We start from the raw sequence: 26,428 nt of genomic DNA, 5'->3' as shown, positions 1-26,428 counted from the left end.
GCATGGTGGAGTGTGGAGGGTGTGGGGGGGGTGTAATAGCAATACATTATAAGAATCCTAAACAATTGTTTGTGGCACAGACTTGTCATTGATTGAGATAATGAGAAATGTTTTCTCGCACAGATGTAAATGAATGCCTGACGAACGAAGACAGCTGTTCCCACCAATGCCAAAACACTGAAGGAGGATATGTATGTTCATGCCCCAGTGGATTCGAGCTCAGTGGACGTTACTCGTGCATTGGTATGTCATACACTATGAAGCGTGAATGGTCTGTATGTGTGCTTGCTTGCTTGTTTGTTCACTAAATCCTCCCAGGATGGTCTTTGGCTGAACTCATGTTTGAGTGTCCTAAGGGGTCGGCATAACAATCCTCCGTGAAAAGGGGAGGAGGGTGGTAGGGGTGTTGGAGGGGGCGAGGATGTCTTGTTCATAACAAACATCCAAACCATTAATGAAAGACATGGAGGTGTAATGAGCAGCTGCATGAACAGTATCTGAGATGTTCGGAGATTAACCGACAATGTTTAATGGACGAAATGTGTCAATAGATTGGAGGAAATATGAAAGCCTCGTAATTGTGACAGCACACACACATATCTATATATATATATATATATATATATATATATATATATATATATATATATATATATATATATATATATATATATATATATATATATATATATATATATATATATCTCCAGTTGGCAAGCCTTGAGGGTTGGAATGGTCTGGGATACAACCCTTACCCCCCCCCGCCCCCCACACTCAATCCCTTTCTGCACAATGTACAGATACATAATCTCGTAACAATAAATATCCCTGAAATTGTTGTTTTAAATCGTTTCCTGACAGATAAGCTGGAGGAATCTCTGTGTAAAACCTCTTAATGTCTGTCGTGCTCTTCCTCTCTCTGTCCATCCGCCATCAGATATCAACGAGTGTGCCAGAAATATTGATGCGTGTGAGCAAGACTGTGAGAACACCCATGGATATTACTTCTGTAAATGCTGGGGTGGTTACGATACAACAAACCACTTCTATTGCGTGGGTAAGACACTTGGAGCCATCACCTCCAGGGAACATGAGGCTTCATTTGAGTCGATTTGATTGTTAAACAATGTTATGCTGGATTCTGCAAGAAACCAAGAATATATCGGTCATGTTTTTTTTTATGGTGGGGGTCAGGCAAAGTGTCACCGAGGGTCAAAAGGGGGAAGGAGGGTATCTAATAACTGTCACAAAAGAGTCACGTGTTTTGTGTGCAGCCCCTAACAGCACCTGATGCACATGTTGAGTGGAGTCGAGTTTCCTTCGTTATTTGACATTGATTTAAGGCTTCTCGTGGTGCTTGTACAGAAATCACATGCAGGACATTTCGCAAGGAGACTTGTACATTAATTAAATTGTATATATTAATGATATTAATTATGTGGACATCAGCAGGCAATTCATGCGAGATAGGATCCATATGGAGATGGGATTTGAACCTCATGGGTTCCCCGTATCATTAACCTTTTGTTTTGAGGAGAACATGAAACCAGGACAACATGAATTATATCTGTTCAGCAAACAACATCTGTTTGCCAGTTTCGTTGCTCGTGGGAGAGTCTTGGGATTGAGGGCCGTGATTTTCTACATTTTAGGGCTCGAGCAAAAAGCGGAATTCTTCGACTACATCCGTAGGTCCCTCACGTTACCACCCTTACCGCTTACTCGTTTGCCTTTTAAAACTCCTCTCCCAACCATTTTTCTACACCTTTTATATTTTCACATTAATTTTTCTTACATTGGGTCGCTTCTCTGAATAAGTGAAGTTTGAATCTGAATTGGGTTCGAGAATCTGAATATTCTCTGAATACCCTTGAATAAGTACTGCCAGACCCTGATATTTGGAGATTCGGTATTTGCAGGCGCCGCGTTTTTGTGATTGATAAAATGAGGCCCCATGAGGAGGAGTGATGTAAGAGACATTTTTTTTAATGACATCACAATGTTAGGCTTGGATGATAGGGGAAGGGTTAACATGGTGCTATATGGCATTAACTCCAAAATGGCCGATGTGTCCCTTACATCACTCCTCCTCGTGGCTCCTCAAATATGTTCTGCTTCTACATTCGCAGGTCTGTGCTTCACGTATTCGCTGTTGTTGTTTGTTGTTTTTTTTCCCACGGGTTTTCACGTTTTGTTTTATTTTCATGGTTTTACAGTTCTTTGTGGGTATATTTGTGGTTTGGCTCTTTTTTTTGTTTTTCCTGTTTTTGCGGTTTTCCTCTGGCGCATTCACTGTTTTTCGCAAGTTTTTCACAGGATTTTTGATTTTCCCCTTATGAATCATGAACCGCCAGGAACCTATCCCCCCTTTTTCCATTGAAACAATTCCTCGCGATTCGTGGATTCGACATTCGCGACATTTTCCAGGAACGTATCCACCACAAATACCGGGGTCCGGCAGCACTATAATCTGCAAATGACTCGTAAAATCCCAGAAGAGTAGAAAGGCGATTAAAAGTATGATGAGGTGCTTCAAGGGTATGTATTAAATTATGGAGGACCGAGTCAAAACTTTCCGATGTAATATGTTGGATGGAATTTGTCTTTGCTTTATTTATTTTTTTCTTCATTTTCTTCCTCAAGGTGGATCTAGGAAGTGTGGCTTAGTTGAGAAACTACAGGTTGAAGGAGGGAAGTGAAGGGAGAATGTAAGGGAGTGTAGGAAGTTTGGGGAGAGAAAGTAAGGTGGTTGAGAAGATATGTCAAGGGAGGAGGCATGGATGTAGGTATAAGTCGAGATGGGTATTTAAAGAATATCCCACTCTGCTCACATATGTAAGTAATAAATAGAAGAACCAATTTGGTGAAATATTGTGGCCATATTGCATTTTCATCAGAAGCATTTTAGTGCGCATCGACTTAAGTTTAGAGTAAAATAATTCACAGCTCATGCTTTGCAGTTTTCACACACTGGTTCTAAACTGTGTCCTTGTTTCCCACGCAGACCATAATGAATGTGAAAATCCTGCCGATAACACGTGCCATGTCAATGCCACATGCGCAAACACTGCTGGTTCTTACACGTGCTCTTGTCGCAATGGTTTCCAGGGAGATGGACGGGGCTGTGTCGGTGAGACTCGACAAATTATTGCTTTCCCTCAATACTGTATATTATTTCGTAAATCTTCTTGAATTAATTTTATGGAGTTAACCATCATTTTGCATCAATCACCAACGTGACTTATTGGAGAGGCCTAGTGTTGGCCGAACGGTTAAGGTGGCTGACTGAAGATCCTGGAGTTTTCATTTCAAGCCCCTGTTCTGTCGTTCAATTAACACTAGGTGGGTTGACTCAGCCTGTCATCCTTCCACGGTCGGCAAAATGAGTACCAGCTTACTGGTAATGAGGCACTGCATCAGCAGCACAGCCGAACTCCCAAAAACGATGCAGCCAGAAGCCACAGACTGCATACGAATAAATAAATAATTTATCAGAAACTGACATGTTATTTAATTTCACACAGATATCAATGAGTGCTCAAGCTTGTCAAACAATTGTGGGACCCGACCTTGCGTTAACCTCGTGGGATCTTACACGTGTACTTGTGGAAGTGGTCTCAGATGGAATGGCAACACATGCGTCGGTAAGGCAAGAGAATCTCTACCCTCATTAACCCCCCTCTTCACCACACCACAATCTCTCCTCCTTCCAAATTTCCAGTTTTCTCTCCTGAGAGTTTCCTTCTGCATCCACCTTGTCCACCCCATACATCCTCCCCTGCCCCCATTCCTCTCCCACACCCATTGTTTGTCCAAGTCTCCCTCTATCTTGGCCTTCAACTTTGCTGTTGGTGTTTACCCCCTTTCTCAACTGTTCCTTTTCTTCCATTGTGTCCTGATCTATTCAGTGTACTCGTACTGGCTCTTCCACGAGCATTGGCTATGTATTCCCAAAAAAAACGATGTTGAAGCATCAAAAAAGTTGAAAGCATCAGATATTATTTTATTTCTTGGAATTATCATGAAATTTTCTTGCAAGTTCTGAAAAAGATTTGAAATCGTTCTCCCTCCCCCCCCCTTTCTCACAACCCCCACAGATACAGATGAGTGTGAAAGTTCACCTTGTGGGAATTTTGGAGAATGCCAGAATACGCATGGCTCGTATCGTTGCACATGCAATAGTGGATACACTTTTGATGGCTCCACATGTGCCGGTATGTCACTTCAAAAGGGCCCCACATTTGTGCATGAATTGACCCCGAAACCAGAGTCGTTTTTTGATAGATGGTCCGATAGTGATTGCAGTTTCCCTTTTGACCCAAATTCCACTGATAAATATTCCACATATAATGTAAGGGGGCATTCCTTTTTATACCGTACATAAATCTAGGCTCATCGATGGGTAAAGTGACAGAGAGCAGCAACGAACAGGCTTACAAATTGACTGAGAAGAAATGGGGGAGCGGGGATTAAAAACGGGGGTGATCAACGCAGAGTGGGCAACAATACAATCATCCCAGTCAAATAGAACTTGAAATTCCGCCTCCTGGACACATTAGAAACGAGTACTGGAGTCGAAGGTATGGATTGGGAAGAAGAAGGGGAAAAATGGGTTTTAAATTCTGCCTTGTTTGCATATGGAATAAGTATAACCATCAAACTAGCTGAAGGGTCAGACAAGGGTGAGTGCAAAAACTATACAAGGATAAATTCTGAGCAAATCGTAAATCGATCATGAACAGGATAAAAAAAAATGTCCACAATTATTAATCATACATTTTCAAATTAATCCGAAACCTGATCCTTATATTTCTTACTCTACGTATACTTCCTTCAATAACATATAGCACCCCTCTCTCCACCCAAGACTTCCTTTAACCTTGCCATAAATACTGGTTTCACACACTATTTGGACCATTTATGGTTTTCACTTATAGGTGTTATGCACTATAAATATAAATATAATCTCGTGCTTCTTACATTCCCTGCTGTCCACTTTCTTTCTCTTGACTAATGACGTTTGATATGTCTGTTCCAGATGTCGACGAGTGTTTACAATCATCAGTTTGCCACGTGAACGCGACTTGCTTCAACACTGAAGGAACATACAGCTGTTCTTGCAACTCCGGATATTTGGGGAATGGAAAAGCATGCGCAGGTAGCTAATACATCACTTTCATTTTGTTACCGAACTTGTATAACAAAGAAATGTGTCTGCTTAAACCTCAAAACCTCAGGACGAATTACATCATTCAAAACATATTGTTGTGTTCATGAGATTGAACCAAAATTTTGCTATCAACCATAAATTGTCATGAATGTTTGAGGTCAACTTTATTTCAATGACAATTGCTTCAAATTTCAAAGCCAAACTTTCCTGATTGGCTTATTTTAAACAATTTAATCTGAAATACGATATATATATATATATATATATATATATATATATATATATATTAAAGAAAGACCCCCCACATCTGTCACCTGTGAATGGAGCGAGTAGCCAATCAGGTCTCACCTAATCAACTAAACCCAGGTGGCTAGGATTATATACGTAAACTGGAAGAACACTCGGTAGAGCGCATACCTCCACCACGTAATGCCCGATCCACGAGAACATATCGGGCCCAATACACTTTTCAAATATCATGCCATATATCATTTTTGGCCCCATCTCTCAATGGTGAAGAATTACTTTAAAAAATAAATAATTCTCGTATCCACATCCAGATTCAGATTTTCACCAAAATCTAATCAATTTGTCCTTGCGACACACCCAACCTGTCCAAGCTTCGTCCGAATCCATCCACAACTTTTTGAGATATCATGCTCGATATCATTTTTGGCCCAATATCTTGATGGTGAAGAATCACTTTAAAAATTCTAGTAGTCAGAACCGCATCTAGATCTTCACCAAAATCGAATGAATTCTTCTTTGTCACACACCCAACCTGTCACACAAAATTTCACCTGGATCCGTCCACAACTTTTTGAGATATCCTGGACACAAACAGACAGACAAACAGACAGAAAGGGGTGAAAACATAGCCTCCTTCACATTTGGTGGCGGAGGTAATTAACACCTCCCATGCTCCTCGAGCCGAAACTGCTGCGTAAAGCAACCAAGAAGGCCTACACAAGGTATGCGCTTTGCTGTATCAAACCTTTTCCAAAATGGAGGGAATAGCTGATCATCTCTCACTTAATCAACTAAACCCAGGTGGCTAGGATTATCGAAATTAATTGACACCTCACATGCCCCTGTAGCTGAAACTGCTGTGTTTAGCAACCAAGGAGGCCTACACAAAGTCAACGCTTTGTTGTATCAAACCCTTCCCAGATTTGATCCGAGATTTGAAGGGTTTGATACAGCAAAGCGCCTACCTTGTGGAGGCCTTCTTGGTTGCTTTATGCAGCAGTTTCAGCTGGAGCAGCATGGGAGATGTCAATAAATATATGTATATACATATATATATGTATATATATATATATATATATGTATATATATATATATATGTACAGTATATATTTATATATTTCTCTATATGTACATTGCTCAGTAGTTTTTTTTTGGTTTTCACCAATATATTCTTTCTTCAGGTCTGACAGGATACCTTAGAGTGCATTCTCCTTTGAGATGTGCAACTTGGATCTGAATCTTGGTCCAACTGTAAACTGTCACCCTGGTGATTCACATCCAGGGAGAGGCATTGATGTGTGCGTCATTAAGCCGGAAGACCAATCTATCATCACTGGCAACGTTGGTTCATGTTAAAGATGCCATGGTGTCTTTCGCGAAGAGTAGGCGAGTCATCGCCGGCACCCTGAACAAGTTATTGATTCCTGTCTTGACTGACAGATGGAAAGGAAGCAAAAAATGACCCAGCATAACCTGTGTCAAGAGATTGCTTTCGCAGCACTGAAGCTCTGTCACGTATATGGTACCATGATGGTGATGATGATGATGATGATGATGATGATGATGATGATGTTGGTGATCATTCTTCCAAATCTAGAATGAAAACAGTTCGGGAATGATGTTTGAACACAATGTAATAACCTTTCTTTGCTTCACCTACCCCACTATCAAAAATGCAGACATCAATGAATGCACGGATAGTACACTGTGCAAATATCATTGTTACAATACAATTGGAGGGTACAGATGCGGATGTCCTCCTGGATTTAGCGAGCAGAGCGCCGAAGTGTGCATCGGTAAGTATTGCCAATCACCTTGAAACTCGTGCAAATATCACCAAATGCAATGAATGTTGTGATGTTGATGTTGGAATTTTTTTCCCCCAGACATCAATGAATGCCAAATTAACAATGGACATTGCAGCCACACCTGCTTGAACACGGACGGTTCATTTTATTGTGATTGCCCATCGGGATATCACTTTATTTCAGGAAACGAGACTCATTGTGAACGTGAGTTTTGGAGGTTTGGTGGGCATTGCATGGGCAAGGGATGAATCGGTGATTATCCAGTGGATGATCTCCATCGGTCATGTTTCGATCAATAAATGGCTCTTGATTCTCTGTCCTTGTAGGTAATAATCCTTGCCTGCCTTCACCGTGTGGCCCTGGAAGTTGCTTGGTAACTGCGACATCTTACAGCTGTAACTGCCCAGCAGGTTACATCTTCCAAAACTCCACCTGCCAAGGTATGTTTAACTGCATGCTCAGGAGTTATCATGGAATGTTATCCAAGCATACAGTACTCACCTTCGTACCGATACCATACACTATACATTTATGCTTCTAATACAGGACAGTAATAATCATTTTGGGAAAAGTGCTGCTTGGTGGTCAACCTTGTACAGGTTGCATATTTTTTTGAACATATATGTATTTTTCTTCCTTAAACAGGACCTCAAATTGGTATACAATGGGCAAATAAAAATAGTACAAGGGATTTGAAGAATGATCCCTGCACCATGAGATAAGTGCTCGGATAGGAACGCCAAAGAAGTGAACGTGTTGTTATCAGTATTGTTGTTGTGATTTTGTGTTTGTCATGGCAGATGTGAACGAGTGTTCAACGCAAATTTGCAGTATCAACGCCGTCTGTTCCAACACTGTTGGCTCGTACAGCTGTACCTGCAACAATAACTACATCGGGAATGGATACAACTGCACTTGTAAGTAGATCGAGATCATGAGATTAGGATGTTCTGCTGAACATTCTTTTTTTTTTATCCTCAAATCAAGACCAATGTGGCTGCTTAATTAAATAAAGCTACTCATTCACTGCCTCGTAGCGTACCTGCCTGCAGTCAGTCAATGTCGTGTAAAAGACTTAAGGCAATGAGTGAACTGCAGGGATGTTTTTCATTTTTTTTTTTAATCAAATGCATTGAATCTACCCTAAATGGATGAGTTAGGTGTGTGTGTGTGTGTGTGTGTGTGTGTGTGTGTGTGTGTGTGTGTGTGTGTGTGTGTGTGTGTGTGTGTGTGTGTGTGTGTGTGTGTATGTTTCTACTGAAGCAATAGCATTTTCATTCCAAAATAAATAAATAACAGAGAATGATAACATTGTAACAAAGCATATATTAATTAATACTAATAATATTTGCAACAATAATAAGAATAGTAGGAGCATTTGGAAATAATAATAATGAATGTATAATCTTTGCGCTGGCCCCAAGCACATCTGGGCTTTTTGAAAAGGCAAGCTAATGCTCAAGCAGTACAGCAGGCAGGTATGCTACGAGACCGTGAAGACCAATGCAAATTTGCTCCAATGGACCAACGGGCCCACTAGTGAATGACGGCTTGCTTTTATAACTAGAGGGCTGCGATCGGAGATTGATAATTGGTTCTCAGTATGGCCAACTCATAGTGTTAGCCAATTTGGTAGAACTTAAAATTCTGTCCCGTAAAGAAGAAAATGTATTTATTTTTTTCAATTAAATAATGGAAAAATTAAATGATTGAAAATTGAAAATATTTAAATAATTGAAAATTGGAAGAAGAAAAAAAAAATCCAAAATGTTACAATTAAAAAAAAAAATAATAATAATAATAATAATTTAAAATTGAAAAAATTATTGAAATTGAAAATTTTAATAATTAAAATTTTTTTAAAATGCTGCAATGGAAAATTATTCTTCAAAAAGCAGGAAACCATGGACACCAAGACTAAACACTTAATGCTTCCCTCCGGGAACTATTATTAATAAGTCTTTACAGGAAGAGGAGGCGAGTTATCGCAAATCATTTATCTTGTAAATACTTCATTCTGAAGTTAGAGTTTGTCTTTTGAGTGATCTGAGGCTCACAGAGGAGCTCACAGAGGAGCTTATACCCTGCACAAATTCCAAGTTCCTTAACCTACATGTGGCACTGCACCAGCGGCACAGCCACATTCTCTGGAAATTAGGCAACCACAAGCCATGTGCTGCATATGCTCAGAATAGATCCCCAGGTTCTGAGAGTACAGTGCAGAACCTGTAATTGGCTGTGGGTGACATCACAGTGTAAAAGAGAGGCAGGTTTCATATAGAGTGAGTAATAGGGAAATGAGAGGAAGGGCAACTTAAAATGCGAGGAGAAAAATAAATAAATATGGGATGATAAACTGAAATTGTTTTGCTTAACCTGCTGAAGCACAATTGGATAAATATTCCGTTCTCATAAATAATTATCACTTTATTTTGTAAGTTCTACCTCTTCTTGACAGATGCTGAACTCTGTGGGAGCACGTCCTGTGGAACCAACGCAGAATGTCACTCCTCTCCAAGCCCCACCTGCAGATGCAAAAATGGCTACAGCGGAGACGGAATTTCGTGCTCTGGTATATCCACCATATCCCTGGTTGATTTGGATGTGTCTAACAAGCAATGCAATAACTTCGATTAAAACTGTGAATGGAACACCCTAACTTTTGCAGCAGCAATGTTCAGGATATACCGAAAACTTCTCGGGACTTTTACATTTTGACAGTACCCTCGGACTGACTGAGAAGAGATCTTTAAGGTCATGGGGGAGATGGGTCTTTATATGTGGTGGCCCCTCACAATTGGAATAATCTCCCCTATTTGCAACAAGTTTGTCCAAGTCCAGAGAATTTTAAGTACAACATGAAGAATTGATTTTTTTTTTCTTTTTTATGAATAAGCACCGAGAAACAGAAATCAGTGCCCACTTATGCCATGAAATGGTACAAAAGTGGTTGGGACAGAATCGGACTGCATTGCCGTCCACCAGATGAGAAACATGCCTTCCAGGGCTTCAGCGACGTAGAGTACCCACCCTCTTTCCATATGTGTGTAGTTAAGTGGTTGCCGTTGGCTAATACTAGCTCATCCACATTTTGATGGCATTTTCTCAATCCAGTGTTCCAATACCACTCTCAGGCAATGTGAGTTGCAAACTGGTCCAACCGGATGGGAGTTTATTCGGAGAAACCATCTCCTTACAGGATGGCCGTTGGCTCCGAAAGGAGGCTCATCCACCCTTTGTCAGGTGTTGTTAGTTCTGGCATGGTGTCAGAGTCACCTTCCCCACTGGCTAGCCAATGAGAGGAGTTGGTTTAATCTCCAATGACCCGACCATGCGGCAGGTAGCACTGGGTTACCTGTTACCATTGGCAGTCCAAACACTGACCTGACTGATGAAACAAGTGTTTTCATTGAGAATGACTTTTAACCCTTGCGGCCGTTTTACCAGCCGCCATTCAAATCTCGAGATACCCGGGCGGCCGTATTTTGCTCCGGGGAGCCCAGAGTGGTGGAGCTGAAATTCCAAGGAGTTCAGGATTCAAAGGGTTTACAAATTGCTTTAAAGGATGTGGGTTAGACTGTATGCCTGTCCCAAGTTACTCTGAGTGTCTTTTTGCACCAGCAGGCCAAATCTGACATGGCAAGCAAATCGTCGTCTTGTAGGTCATTGGTGATCAGTCGAGGTTTTTCATTGATAATCTTGCATGTATTGGTTCACGAGTCAGTAAGTGACCACTATATTCGTTATTGGTGTGTGTCTGTCTGTCTGTCTGTCTGTCCCGAGCATAGCTCCGTGGGTTTCGATCCGATCTTGATAAAATTTGGGTGTGAGGTTTGTATCATGATCTAGTTGTGTTTTCCGGAGAATGGGCGTGCTGCGCCCATTATGGGCGGATCCACGCCCCAAAAAACATGTGTTTTTAGTGGGTAGCCGGTTTCAAGTTACATCTTCTCCGAGGAGGTTTGTCGAATCTGGCAGGGGTTTCAGTATTTGGTTAGCCCAATGGCACCCGCATTGCCCCACGGAATTCGATTTTTCATTTTCGTCCCAAGGTCAAGGTCACAAGGTCACGAACTTAGAAAATGTCAAAAAAATCAATAAATTGGGCATCGAGCTCCTAGGGTTTACAACTGTTTTGAATGAAAGCTGGTATACAAGTAGTGCTCTTCGAGTCTACAACTTTCATCATTTACGTTTTTCCCGATTCCCGCCAGTTTGCCCGTGGCATCCCCTCGAAGGTCAAAAAATACAAAAGGCGAACCATGTACATTGCTCGTGAACCATCGCCGTCTCCAGACTTGTCATAATTTCTTTTCAAAGTAGCTCACATTAGCAGAGACTTAGAATCCAAATCCTTATTACTACTGCCTTCGGTTCGAAGTGGACTGACGTCCCCGAGGATGTCAGTCCAGTGTCCACACCACTGCGTTTTTTTTTTCTATTTTTATTTTTCTATCGGCCAAAGCAAGCTTTACGACTTCCTTCTTTTGTGGATACACCTCGCAGGAAATCCTTCCATTTTTCTCTTTTTTTTCCTCACTGCTTTTAGACGTGAACGAGTGTGAGACAATCGGCAGCTGCAGTCATGGATGCGTAAACAGTCCAGGAAGTTTCACCTGCACCTGTCCTACTGGAATGCAGTTTGCCACTGGGAGCGCCACTCAATGCGCAGGTAAATCAAGTCTTACATTTGGTTTGTATAAAGTTGCTCCATAAAGCACGACCTGGTTGAACTTTCATGATCGGATGTCCCACTTAACAGCCACAAGATTGGCGCTGAAAGGGGCAGTCCGAATTTGAAAGAAAACGCTGTTTGAATGCATTTGTGTCACCAGTCATCGAGATTGCCGGTGTGGCATCATTCCGACTTATCAATCAATAAAGTCGGATTTGTTTGATTTTAAGCCGTCAAACGCTGACCAATTAGCTTGCTTTTCAATTTTGATGCTCGAACGTGTTTGATTCAAGAAATTCATGCTCTTGCCGACAATGACGAGCACTTGTGACTTGCAGATATCGACGAGTGCTTCGAGTCAAGCAGATGCGATGGAAATGCCATCTGCTACAACACAGTTGGTTCCTTCTCCTGCCACTGCAATTCTGGATTCTCAGGAAATGGACAGGAGTGTACCGGTAATGATTGTTATGATACCCCACCATTCCTCAATGCATTGCTTAACATGTCAAGAAAATCCAAACATGTACTGTGCAACCTTCTCAATGTTTTGACTTTTGCCATTTATTGTTCCTGCTCAGATGTGAATGAATGTTCGGTCAACAATGGTGGTTGCAGCCAGCTTTGCCACAATAACGCTGGATCATTCGATTGCTCCTGTCATACTGGATATCAGAAAGACACCACAAACCAGAATGCATGCTTGGGTATGTTGAAAGCCTATTGCCAAATTGTTTTTTCTTTTTTTCTTTTCAAGTTTTTTTTCGGGTTTTGATAGTCTGCAGAATAACAAGGTTGTCTGTTGGTTGAAGCACCTTTTTCTTGACCATTGGAGTGGTGGGTGCACCGAACGTTAGGGTGCATGTGAACTCTTTGAAAGTCACATTTGTCTTCAGTTTTGCCCAACTACAACATAACAAGTATTTCTAATTGACAGATTCTATCTATTAACGATTGATAGTGTCTCCCAGTGGAACTGCCACAGCCATGACATCACAAATGGCTGGTGTAGTCCGACAACACAACATCATGTGATCATCACACCAAATACCACCGCACAATTGGCATATGCTGTTGTAGCTATTCTGATTTTACCAAAGCAAGTCACACCACTGATCATGGCTATTTCTTTGAAGACTAGGGGAAAAGTTCCCTTCTTCTTATGTTAAAGAACGATAATGTCCAATCTTTGGCACCATCACGTTAAGTGTGATATCCCCCTACATCAGTATTATGACCCGACTCCAAAGTGGAAGTCAACGTTTTCTGAACCAATGAGAACCCCATTCTTTCCTGAAAAAAAAAATCAGGGATCTACGTTATTCGCCAGAATCATACACCACCCAATTCACTTTTCCCCCTTCCGCACTTCAAGTACATAAATGTTTCTTAACAACAATTGGTAGACCTTTCACCATTTTCATGTGCTTTCCCTTGACATGTGCATTCACATGTGTGTGACCAGATATCAACGAATGCTCTGTTTCAAGTGCATGTCCTCCTTCCTCGAACTGTTCAAACACTCTTGGCTCGTACACCTGCACCTGTGCATCTGGATACAATAAAGATGGAAACACCTGTACAGGTGAGTTAATTTGCTGGAAGTTTACTAAATAGGCGCTATCATTAAAACCAAAAATGTTCCCTTGATCACAGTTCCCCAAGCCACCAACCTCACCAATTTTACTTGCTCACTAATTTTCGACTTCCATTGTTCATGTATTTTTTTTTTTTTTTTTTACCAGCGCTTATGGTGATGATTCTTTTTTTTCCTCCATCAGACATCAACGAATGTACTTCCAGCAATACTGGTTGCAGCCAAGTCTGTTTAAATACCCCTGGTAGTTTTCACTGTTCATGCCTTTCTGGATATGAATTTTCCACGGGAAGCAATACACAGTGTGTCGGTAAGAGAAGCAACCGGCATCCGATTAAAAAAAAAAAAAATCAAATTAAATTGTGAGAATTTTTGAACCAATTTTGATTTTAATCTTTTTTATTGCTTTTCCTTTAAGCTTTATTCTCTCATGATGTCATTCATCATGTTTGCCTGTCTTGAACCCAGTGTTGAATTATTCAGCAACTTTTCATTAACAATGTGTTGCAGAAGTGTTTTTACAATGGAAAGCGAACAGTTTGTTTCCCTTTGCTTTGTCAATGCAAAGGTACTGTGCATTCAAGGTGTTGTATTTTTATGTGCATTTTACCTGTGCTCAGATGTCGACGAGTGCTTGAAAACCAACAACTGTCATCCCAACGCAACTTGCACGAACAGCATTGGCTCTTATGCCTGTATCTGCAAGGCTGGATATGTTGGAAATGGAAAGAGTTGCACAGGTACAAAAGGAGGTTCAATCACATTATTTACTTGGTGATCAGACTCGGTAGTACATTAGTTATAGAGGGCTACTCTGAGTCTGGGGGCTTGGTGAATCCGACCCCGGCCGAGTCAAACCAAAGACTTTAAAAATGGTGCGTGCAACTTCCTTGGTTGACACTCAGCATTTAAAAAGGATAGAGCATGGACAAACAACCATATGTTGGCAATCATTGTGCATGCTTGATGGGCCGATTGGGCAGCTCCTCCTGCATTGAAGTTCCTTGGAAGGAAAGTAGTATTTTTTTTTTATGTTAAGTTTAGTCTCTTATTAGATTTATATTAGGGTTCGTCTCATCCTCTTCTCGGCCTCACCAATAGCCATGACCTCTCCTTGCCTGACCATATCGCAAAGCAGGCCTCCAAATTCAGCCACATCTGGCATCTTTCATTGCTCAAATATTTCCTTGAAAAATCATAAATATAGTCTCTTAGGCCTTTGTTCATAGCTCAATTGAGTACTAGTTTCCCCTATGGGCTGTTCTCCAGCATTACATCTGTCTTTCCTGGATTATCTGAATTCTAAAACTTTCAATTTCTTTCAATTGGAGTCTCCCATGATGAGGCCAAAGCACAAGGTCTGTTGCTTTCACACTGCAGGCAGGTTGGTGATCTCTGCGTGTTTTTACCACCTCTTCACTGATATTGCTCTCTCCATGCTTTCTCAGCTCTCTGACCCTTACAAGTAAGTCCAGGATGTACATGGTCTTCCAGTGTCCCCCTCCTGGTTAAACTTGCAAAATTCAGGTTGTCGACTGTTGCACACCTTAACTCTTTCTTTTTTTCCTCACTTCTCCCACATGTGAACCATCATCCATAGGCTTTGCTATCCTACTCTTCCCTTCAGTGCTTCAAGCAGGTGGTGCACCACCATCCCATGTCACCCCACACCCCCTCAATACCCACTCTCTTTATTAACCCTACGTAATCTAACCCAGCACTCATACTTACAGATTAATATGTTTCCTTTCCCCGTGTCTTCCTTCTTTTCCTGTTCAATTCCCTTGCTTATTGCATCCACCTGTTGCCCCACTCAGTACACAATTGCCTTTTGACCTCCATTACAACCTCCATTTCTCACCACATTTGCTCTTCCATGAGCCTATATTTAGTTTCAAAATTAAAAATCAAACATCAACCTTTAACCACATACCCTCTTTATAATCGTGTGTGCTGGCCCATTTTTTGAACTTCAATTATGAATGCACAAAAATGTCACGCACACAATTTATGACGAACTAGCAGGGGTACCGGCGTTGCCCGTTGCTGTTCTAATCCTGTGTTGGCATTTTGAAGAAATCAATTTTGTTTTTTCTATTTTTATTTGTGGTGGCTTAAAACACTTCCGTAAACCCACTAAGAAATGGGGTCAGGGATCATTTAATACTATCCTTCACATAGCTACAAAGGATTAGGCACTTTAGAGCGATTTAACAACAACAACAAAAAAAATCCAAAAAAATTTAACTTTTTTTTTCAAAATTTTTGAAACTTTTGGCCAAAACGCTCGTCGGCACTCACTGGTGAACTTCTGAAAATTTGACGAAGATCTCTTTGGCCATCTCTGAGAAAAATGGTGAAAGATAGACAGACATAAACATCTCGTGTAGAATAGTAAAATAATGTTGAGAATTTTTGCCTCGAGCAAGGGACATAATTACTTTCAAAAGGTCTGACGAATGGGACTCGAGGGGTTGACATCATATACTAGCTGTAAAAAGTATTTAAGCTGGTTTAAATCTATTTCTTTGAAAGTTCAAACTTGTCAATGACTCGCACATGACACATCAAACACAGTTCTCACCACATCATTTGGGATGAAAACAATAACAACACGAACAAGAAATGCCCTCCCTCAACTCGTATTTCAAACTTAAGGAAAATTAATTGTTGTGACACACCTCTTCTCAGTGTAAACATCTCAAGGGTGTTGTCAAGTGGTTTGATTTACAACCTAATTGCATGAGGAAAAACATGCAAGGGGGTGATAGAATCAAAGGAATAAATGAACAAGAGAGAGAGGGATGGATAGGGATGACAAACAGACAGATGAAATGGAAATGGAGTCACCTGCAAGTTACGAGCATTGGGTAATATTGGGTAGGGTTAATTGGGGTAGAAAATACTCCATTTAGCGATGGGGGTGACATGAGATGGTGGTGCACTACCTGCTTTTGAAACCCTCAAAGGAAGAGTGGTATAGAACAGCTTCAGGAAGCCAGTCCCCAAATGGGAGAAAAGAAGAACAAAGAAGTGGAGAGGTGCAGTGAGCCTCATGGACTTTGGAAGTTTCACAATTAAGGAGTTACTGGAAAAATGTGTCCATCCTGAAGTAGTGATGGAGGGCTCAGAGGGAAGAGAGGTTACTAAATTAGAGGAGTGGTGTGAAAAATCATGCCAGCAACATACCTGTGATGTGAGAACAATAGGCCTTGTCCTCAAGCCTCGTTGTGGGAGATGCCAATAATGCTGAGAGCTTTAGGTTCCATAGAATGCAGGAGAGACCAATACGACTAGCCGAAACCCCGTCACAGACGGATTCCGTTCATTCAACCACCCTCACCAGCTCACCCACACTCGAGGGACATGGACTGGACAGGGCGTGCTTGCCCCCGCCGACTCATCCCCCGCCCCTGCCCCATTCCCCTCCCCCCCCCCGCCTTAAATTGGGTTACCCCCACCCAAAAATTTAATTACCCTGCCCCCCGTCTCTTGATTCCCCGCCCCACTTGCCCCCGCCCCCTGTCCACCCCCTCACACTCAACCCCACCTAATTCACCCCAGCCCCCACACACTCATCCCCACCCCATTTCCCCCCCGTTTCCCGCTTTCAATTTGCTTACCCCTGCCCAAGAATTTGCTTACCTTGCCCTGTGCCTCTTCACTCCCTGCCCCCCCCTCTTCACTCCTCGCCCCCCACTCTTCACTCCCCCCCCCCCTCTCTTCACTCCCTGCCCCCGCCTCTTCATCCCCCACCCCCGCCTCTTCACTCCCTTCCCCCGCGTCTTCACTCCCTGCCCCCGCCTCTTCATCCCCCACCCCCGCCTCTTCACTCCCTTCCCCCGCGTCTTCACTCCCTGCCCCCGCCTCTTCATCCCCTGCCCCCGCCTCTTCATCCCCTGCCCCCGCATCTTCACTCCTCGCCCCCGTCTCTTCATCCCCTGCCCCGCCTCTTCACTCACTGCCCCCGCCTCTTCATCCCCCGCCCCCGCCTCTTCACTCCTCGCCCCCGTCTCAACGAAAAGTGTTTATTCTGCTTCAGAGTTGAAGTTTGACTATTGCCACTATATGCGATGCACTCTTACAGGTACGAAGTTTCTTTCAGTCCAGGTCACAGTACCGAGAAAAACGTGACGCGACCGCTAGGAGGAGCACAAAATTGGTCCTTCAGTATTAATATATAGATACAATGTTTCTTGTTACATTTTTTGTGTCAAATTCACATTCTGAGGAAGTCAGCCTATGCAGAAGAGGGTTTTACATTGCAGACGCTATTTTCGAGGAGTGGAATTACACCTCTCAGTGGTAACGGTCTGTCGACGACGGGCGTAATGACGTCACCAAATGACCGATGATGTCATGACGTCCTGACGCCTCTCAGCGGTGACGTCACATGTCGCCATGTAAACGAATGTAAAACAAAAAGTGTTTATTCTACTTCAGAGTTGAAAGTTGACTATTGCCACTATGTGCGATGCACTCTCACAGGTACGAAGTTTCTTTCAGTCCAGGTCACAGTACTGAGAAAAACGTGACGCGACCGCTAGTAGGAGCACAAAATTGGTCCTTCAGTATTAATATATCGATGCTTCGGCACCAGCCTAATGGGGAAAACAGTACTCCATTGAGCTGTTGATGCAGACCTTGTTGGCCATGAGTCATTCTGATTTTTCAAGGAAAGACTTGCAATCGTGGAGGATGCTGGCTTTTGGAGGCCAGCTTTGCGATGAGAGTAGGCCCCGGAGTGGTCTTGACTGATGGTGAGGTCTAAAAGTTCAAAAGATTGAACCTCTGACAGTGGCTGAACATGGTAAGAGATCGGTAGATTTATTTGATGATCCTTTCGATGAGACCTTGAGATTTGACGGTATTGAAACACCTATTCCATTTATCAGAGCACCATATAATCGATTCCATGTCCGCGGAGTGATGCTGCTGCTATCTGCCTGTCATTGTGGTGTGGCATCATATGCAGTCATCTGTGAAAATGTGGACGGTATTTTCCAGAGTGTCAAAGATGTCGTACTGCAGATGTTGAAGCAAAATAACTATTTAATAGCCTGTCATCTAACGCTGTCTAATAATTTATCTCCCGAATAATTTACCCGATTCTGATGAACTTGTACCCGTGTCTAATTTAGTATCAGTGAGGGATTCACTCTTCAAAGTAATTGACAAGGTCTTTAACACTTCTAATAAGTTTTTGTGTGTCAGGTTTGATAGAGCATTCTTTTCTAAAAAGAAATACTCAAGTTTTCATTGTTTTGATAAGGAGAAGTTTAAGGATTTTGTTAATTTTATTTCATTTCATAATTTTGTGTCTTTTTGAGGGATAATGTTTCAACAGGTTAAGGGTATTCCCATGGGTGGGAATTGCAGCCCCCTACCAGCAGACATTTTTCTTATTTTCTGTGAATTTTCATTCATGCAGAAACTGATGGAGAAAAAATTAGGATTAGTGAAAATATTATCTCATACGTGTCGTTATATAGATGATATTTTTTTTGATAGGCAGCTTCACAAGATTTATCCAGATAGCCTGATTGCAAACAGGAGTGGTAACGATTGCACAATTGATGCATATCTGGATGTGTTGGTTAGAGTTGGATAGAATGGCTTTAGTACAAGTGTTTATCATAAAGATGATGATATCAGTTTCCCTGTAGTCTTGTACACCTTTCCAGGTGGCAATGTACCAATTAAAATGGGTTACAATGTCGTTTCAGCACAGCTACTTAGATTTGGAAGAATTTGTTTAGTAAAGGATGATTTTGTGGAATGTGCTTAGAAGGTTTTTTCCATCATGTTAAACAGGGGATATTTGGCTGATTGATCATGACTTGTGAGAATATCTTCACACTCCATCTCCACCTTTTATTTAAGTTTGGTTGGTTCTCATGTCAAAAAGTTCCTATTGCATTGCTGTTGATATAATAATAACAAATGAATTATTTTAGTGAAGTAAATTCTTTCATTAATATTGTTGATTAAATATTATGTGTATATATATATATATATATATATATATATATATATATATATATATATATATATATATATATATATATATATATATATATATATATATATACATACATATATATATATATATATATATATATATATATATATATATATATATAAATATATATACATATACATACATATATATATATACATACATATATATATATATATATATATATATATATATATATATATATATGTATAATATGCAGTGCAACATGTTAAAATCAGTTGTTAATGACAGTTCGAGTCCATGGTTGGATGGCGGTGTCGTTTAATGGACATGTCTACAAAGTAAAGTGTTTATCACTTAATATGTTATCATATAAAGTGATGGATGATTAAAGTTAGGCCAAAAAAAAAAAATGTTGCATTGGCGTAACCCGCCCGACCCTAAAAATTCCGCTGACCCTACGGGTTTTTTTTGTTTTTTTGCTATCGAAAAATTTTGCCGACCCTATTTTATTGCTATTTTTGTTGTTTTGCTATCGTTTTCAAGTATCTTGTTGATTGCGATCGCGATCGCAAAAACCCGGAAGTGTTTCGGACAGAACCCGCCGACAAAAAGGGTGGTACTCGAGCCGGGGGAGATTTTGGGAGGGATTTATTAGGAGAAAAAAAAAAAAGATCCCGACCGACCTACCCTATTTTTCAGTGACCCGTTACGTCAATGCAACATTTTTTTTTTTTGGCCTTATTCATATGTAGTAATACTTTCAATAAAAGTGAGAATTAAATAAGTTTGAATAAGGATATTGCATTGCTGTGTTGACTGACTGCCTGGACACAACTTTGGGTTGCCGGTCCATTGATGTTGAGTAATTTACTGATGTGGACCTGTGACCGGGGTTGTGGATCCACGGTTTGGAGAGGTTCTGGGCTGAAAGGATCGAAACCTCGATGAAAAACGGTGCCCAGCTGATGATCCGGGCAGTTGGGAGATCAGTCAATTGCTTATAAGTTAAGGTTATAACTTCAAATAAAATAGCTTTTGTAAGTACTTACCAGTACATCATGTGCGTGCTTCCTTCCTGGGACTATGGTGCAGTAATTGGTTTTTATTTTGATTGAACCTCTCTCTCTCTCTCTCTGTCTCTGTCTCTGTCTCTGTCTCTGTCTCTGTCTCTGTCTCTGTCTGTCTCGATGTCTCGCACTCTCTCTCTCTCTCTCGCACTCTCTCTCTCTCGCACTCTCTCTCTCTCTGTCTCTGTCTCTGTCTCTGTCTCTGTCTCTGTCTCTGTCTCTGTCTCTGTCTCTGTGTCTGTCTCTGTCTCTGTCTCTGTCTCTGTCTCTGTCTCTGTCTCTGTCTCTGTCTCTGTCTCTGTCTCTGTCTGTCTCGATGTCTCGCACTCTCTCTCTCTCTCTCGCACTCTCTCTCTCTCGCACTCTCTCTCTCTCTCGCACTCTCTCTCTCTCGCACTCTCTCTCGCACTCTCTCTCTCGCACTCTCCCTCTCGCACTCTCTCTCGCACTCTCTCTCGCACTCTCTCTCGCACTCTCTCTCTCTCGCACTCTGTTTCTCTCGCACTCTCTCTCTCGCACTCTCTCTCTCGCACTCTCTCTCTCTCGCACTCTCTCTCTCGCACTCTCTCTCTCTCTCACTCTCTATCTCACCCTCTCACCCTCTCACCCTCTCACCCTCTCACCCTCTCACCATCTCGCCCTCTCACCATCTCACCATCTCACCCTCTCACCATCTCACCCTCTCACCCTCTCACCCTCTCACCCTCTCACCATCTCACCATCTCACCATCTCACCATCTCACCCTCTCACCCTCTCACCATCTCACCATCTCACCATCTCACCATCTCACCATCTCACCATCTCACCATCTCACCATCTCACCCTCTCACCCTCTCACCCTCTCACCCTCTCACCCTCTCACTCTCTCACTATCTCCTCTGTACTCTTTACTCTTCCAACTGTCACTACCATCCATTATATTACCTCCCCTGAAGCTCGACCCTCAATCTCTCTTTGAACCGGCATATCAATCAGACAGCACGGCTCGAGCAATAGGGGCAGTGAGTTAAAATCAGCCTCAGGGAGCCGAGCTGCAAATGCATGTTGAAATGTCATCTGCCCTCAGGCTGGCAGTGAGTGTTCGTTAAAGGCTGGAATAAAGTAACTTGGAACTACAAAACAAATACAACTGGTTGGACATTTTAAAACCTACCCTGCCAGCCTAAAAATTAAATAATTTCATCCTCAATGAAATGTTATCATAAACGAAAACAACGCCGATGTAATTTTCCCACTACATACACAAAAAAAAACATTTCCATTGCGTGTTGTTGTCATTGTCCACAGTAAAGGAGAAAAGAAAACAGATTTTGACTTTGTGCACTCCTCCTCAGATATTGACGAGTGCTTAACAACAAACAAAGGAGGCTGCAGCCACATGTGCACCAACACCGGTGGGAGCTTCTCCTGTTCGTGCAACACAGGGTATGAGTTTGTTGGAAGCACCACTCAATGCACGGGTAAGGCCTTGGCACGCATTCTCCATGAATGGGCAGTTATTATTGGTGGGTTTGTCAATGGAACACCCAATACATGTGATGTACCTACTTCCAGATATTGATGAATGTTCCAAGCCAAACACTTGCCATGCAAGCGCAACTTGTACAAACACAGCGGGTTCCTACACTTGCCAATGTCTGACGGGCTACCAAGGAGATGGACATTCCTGTGCAGGTATTGATCCACGTGCGGCACGTTTGCTACTCGGGTAAAGCTGAAACAAACACACAGCTGCCCTTATTGTGACACTCCATTTTTATGTTTGTCTGTCCGTTCCCTTATAGCTAGTATATCTTGAAAAAAGAACATTGTTTGGGAGGGGGGGGCAGGTGTTGGTGATTTTGCAGGATGGGGAGGGGGGTGAGAATGGGGAGATCTTTGTGATAGCTTACATGATTACAACCAAAGTTAGCACACACAGTGGACAATTTTAATTTGGAGCAAAATAGAGGGGGGGGGGGGAAGTAATTTTATGGATGGAGTGTGAGGGAGGGCGAAGAAGACGTGCTCCAAATGAGGGTTTCGCTATTGCTGTCAGCCCTATGGGCCACAGTGATACCAAATGTGGCTTGTATAATGGGATGCCTATGTGGGATTTATAGTGAAAAAATAAAGTTATTGACTTTTATTATTTTTCATTTATGGGGAGATTTGGAAATTAGGGGGAGGGAGGAATCTCTAACAGTTTGAGAGATCGCCACTAAACTTCATTGGGATAGTATAGGCCCCATATAGGGTGGAGGATGAAAACGATGATGTTATTCACTTTAATAGATTTTGGGATTTAAGGGGGGGCTTCTCCTGTTCTCATACACTCTTCATTCAGGGGCTTGCAAAAGGGGGGGGGCTAATCTATTGAACTGCTTTAATTGATCGTGAGCAAAGTTTTCAAGAATAGTATGGGCGTGTTGGGGAGGTTTTTGGAAGGGTTTCAGGGTTAGTTGTGTGATTGTTGTCTTCAGAACAGTGGGGCATAGCACATTAACCCCACTCGCGCTTGGCACTTGTTGATGCATCAATATAACCTTCTAGAAAAACCTACTTAGTCTTCTTAAGATCAATGAATGTTATTAATTAGGTTTACTGTACACTTCAGTGGTAATATCAATTATAGTATTTACTCATTAATGAAGTACGTCAAAAAAGCTAATTATCCTCATCATGTGTGTAGGTATGTGCATGCGTATTTGTTCGTTCACATCAAACTATTTTAATGAAGGCCTCTGCCAACTAATGTTCGGGTTATTTGAGATACACACCAAAATACATGCCATCTGTGTGTTGGAATGAGACTCAGGGTGGCAGCAATAGCTCACCTACTCTTTGTGAAAAAACTCCTGGGTTCCCATCCACCAACTAATGCTAGCAGACAGGATACATCGCTTTACATCCCATCTGAGGGATGCAACACCCTTCCCTTCCACTTTATTATGCCGCACCCTTCTCATGAAACCCAAATCTGACAATTAGTAGTGTGATCAGGAATCAAACCGAGACAAGACAACTCAAGTGGAGGTATGCTACATCTGCACCACCCTTCAATGTGCGTGTGTGCATTTGTATGCTCACGTGCGTGCGCGCGTGTATATATTGTCTCAATAAAGAGTCTAAAAAAGAATTGATCAACAAAGAAAGGGCCAATGTTGAGCGTTTCTAATATCTAACAAATGACGTTAGCACCTGATGGAATGATTGCACGTCATCACTCAGCTATTACACCTAAGGTAGTGCAGAATGACAAGATCGTATTGTTTTCAATATCTAAAGCCTGTACACATTTAATTATAAAGTGTGTGTGTGTGTGTATATATATATATATATATATATATATATATATATATATATATATATATATATATATATATATATATATATATATATATATATATATATATATATATATATATATATATATATGTTCACCCATTATCTGTTGTGAAGTCCATCGCCATGGAAGTTTATTTGTCATCATGCATCACCTGACAGCTGAAACACCCTGCCTGTGGCAACAGCAAAAGCTAAGGGGTTAAAATAAAGGTAGTTGTGGGAAAAATATTTTGTAAATAACTTTTCTAAGAAGAGCACGCCATTATCTAATGATCAAACGAAACTTGCACGCTGCTTCCTACCAATTGTCAGATCTCTGCTGCATAACAGACAGAGTTCCAATGATTTCTTATCAAGTGCAACGCAAACCCGAGTTTTGCTTTTGTAAGTCGTACGATTGGTTTCGCATTCACATTTTGTCCTTCTGCTTTCATTTTCAAAATCCTTTGTTTGTGTTGCCACAGCCATTGCATTTATGTGGCCGATAACATGCTGATTAAAATTCACGTGGGAATTGTCGTGATGGGACTGGAGTTTGTGGCTCCACAACGACGAAAGAGTGCGTAGATTTAAATGAAGTCTCAAAGCGATGTTATGTGAAGATATTTGAGATGAGAGGAGGGGTTACGCCATGTTGGTGATGCCTCGAATGCAGTGGGATGTTCACGGATTGACCAATGCTCCTCCCTGGTCATGCCGCTGACATCACATTTGGCCGTTAAATCCTTGTATTTGATGCTGTCGAGATCTACCCACAGGTGGATGTAATGCTTCCGTGCCATTTGCCCATTTCTCAACTCAAGGGGAAGTGCTGATTTGTAAATATAAATATGGTATCCACATCAAAGAAAAAAATTATACCATTATTTCACCTCATTTTATACCTACAAATACCATAAAACATTGCAATGCAGAAAATATTTTCATTCTTTTCCACGGATTTGATGTAATAGGAAAACAATATCTATTTTTCAGATATAAACGAGTGTTCCAATGACAACGGAGGCTGCAGCCACATGTGCCACAACAACGATGGAAGCTTTGTATGCACCTGCCACCCTGGTTACCACTTGTCCCCAGGAAGCCAGACGAGCTGTGAGGGTAAGCAAGTTTGCCCTTTTGTCGAATTGTGTACAATTTGAAATAACTTTATTCATCGTCATTGGAATCTCCCGTGTTGAAGCTGAGTACATGAGCCTATCACAGACAGGTCGGTGGTCTCTCCGTCTTCTACCAGGTCCTTTCTGGTCTTGCACCCTCTGCTTTTTCCATGTTTTGTCCCCCACCCCTCCCCCCCAACTCCAGGCTTCTGCAGGCCACACATGGTCCACGATCAACCCTCTTCTTGTGAAACTCCCAAAATCCAGCATCTCTGCTCACCTCCACCCATTCGTTACTCTTTTTCCTGCCTTTGGAACCTTCCACATTCTCGTCAATCTCATTTTCCCTCCAAGTCTTCAAGACAGCTGTTCCCCACCATCTCAAATCATTCCCCACACAAAACCATGATCTTTTCTACCCGCGTTAACTTCCAAACCTCAAGCATACCTTCCAAATTTCCTTCCTGAGAATTTCCTTCCGTATCCATCTTGTCGAGCCCACGCATCGCCCCCTTCCCCTCATTCCGAACCACACACATTAATTTTCTGTCTCCCTCTATTTTATCCTCAACCCTGCTGTTGGTATTGCCCCCTCTTTCTGCTGTTCTTTTTGTTCTGTTGCATCCTGATACGGTCAATGTGCTTGCTCTTCCACAGGCGGCCTTGACCTTGTATATATATATATATATATATATATATATATATATATATATATATATATATATATATATATATATATATATATATATATATATATATATATATATATATATATATATTCCTATTTCTGACACTTTATTCATGTGCTGAACTGATACGTCCCATCCTCGAGGTGCATACTCTATTGTCCTCTTTTTCAGACATCGATGAGTGTTCTGGTACAAATCCATGCCACCCGAATGCCACCTGCACAAATACAGTGAGTGCATACGAATGCACCTGCCTGGTTGGTTACGTGGGAAATGGAGCATCCTGCTCCGGTAGGTAGAATGCAAACCAACATTGATCATAATTCCAATTTTGGTTGTAACGTTAATAAAGTAAGTATTTATTTTGGAATGAATGAGTTTGTGCTTTTCTTTATCCTTCAGACGTCAATGAATGTTCATCGAATAATGGTGGCTGTAGCCACAACTGCCACAACACGCCAGGGAGCTACCTTTGTTCCTGTAGATCAGGCTACGTTCTGGGAAGCAATATGCAGTGTCTGAGTAAGTGAATGAGTGAGCACCCGCATGCCGTCATTGTTCTTCATTTCTTTACTACGCTGATTGTAATGTCATGGCCCCTTTGCACTCTTCCCTTAGACATCAACGAGTGTTTGGGTGAAAATCGATGCGATGACGATGCGCTTTGCCTTGACAAAAATGGCTCGTACAGCTGTACCTGCACGAATGGATTCACTGGAAATGGACAGACCTGCACAGGTATGGAAGCACGTGACCATCAGT

The 26,428-nt window shown here is 41.7% G+C and overlaps 1 protein-coding gene across 7 annotated transcripts in view; it reads left to right on the top strand.

Moving 5' to 3' along the window:
- The window catches only part of LOC147025119 (uncharacterized), a 135,162-nt gene that overhangs the window by 11,249 nt on the left and 97,485 nt on the right, over positions 1 to 26,428 (top strand). For all 7 annotated transcript variants that reach the window (XM_085885749.1, XM_085885754.1, XM_085885751.1 and 4 more), the window contains exons 5-27: positions 124 to 243; positions 938 to 1,057; positions 3,005 to 3,130; positions 3,525 to 3,644; positions 4,098 to 4,214; positions 5,039 to 5,158; positions 7,099 to 7,215; positions 7,306 to 7,431; positions 7,554 to 7,667; positions 8,028 to 8,144; positions 9,686 to 9,799; positions 11,777 to 11,899; positions 12,241 to 12,360; positions 12,484 to 12,609; positions 13,368 to 13,487; positions 13,684 to 13,809; positions 14,120 to 14,239; positions 21,885 to 22,010; positions 22,105 to 22,224; positions 24,853 to 24,978; positions 25,838 to 25,957; positions 26,069 to 26,188; positions 26,285 to 26,404. In XM_085885749.1, coding sequence (XP_085741875.1) covers positions 124 to 243; positions 938 to 1,057; positions 3,005 to 3,130; positions 3,525 to 3,644; positions 4,098 to 4,214; positions 5,039 to 5,158; positions 7,099 to 7,215; positions 7,306 to 7,431; positions 7,554 to 7,667; positions 8,028 to 8,144; positions 9,686 to 9,799; positions 11,777 to 11,899; positions 12,241 to 12,360; positions 12,484 to 12,609; positions 13,368 to 13,487; positions 13,684 to 13,809; positions 14,120 to 14,239; positions 21,885 to 22,010; positions 22,105 to 22,224; positions 24,853 to 24,978; positions 25,838 to 25,957; positions 26,069 to 26,188; positions 26,285 to 26,404 — 2,778 coding nt within the window. The remainder of the gene's footprint in view (positions 1 to 123; positions 244 to 937; positions 1,058 to 3,004; positions 3,131 to 3,524; positions 3,645 to 4,097; positions 4,215 to 5,038; positions 5,159 to 7,098; positions 7,216 to 7,305; positions 7,432 to 7,553; positions 7,668 to 8,027; positions 8,145 to 9,685; positions 9,800 to 11,776; positions 11,900 to 12,240; positions 12,361 to 12,483; positions 12,610 to 13,367; positions 13,488 to 13,683; positions 13,810 to 14,119; positions 14,240 to 21,884; positions 22,011 to 22,104; positions 22,225 to 24,852; positions 24,979 to 25,837; positions 25,958 to 26,068; positions 26,189 to 26,284; positions 26,405 to 26,428) is intronic.

The sequence above is a fragment of the Eptatretus burgeri genome, chromosome 6 (genome assembly GCF_056783735.1).
Source record: "Eptatretus burgeri isolate ZD-2024b chromosome 6, Ebu_testis_v1, whole genome shotgun sequence".
In the NCBI taxonomy this organism is placed as follows: domain Eukaryota; kingdom Metazoa; phylum Chordata; class Myxini; order Myxiniformes; family Myxinidae; genus Eptatretus; species Eptatretus burgeri.
Note: the sequence above shows the minus strand (reverse complement) of the source record. Positions and strands in the feature narration are given on the sequence as shown.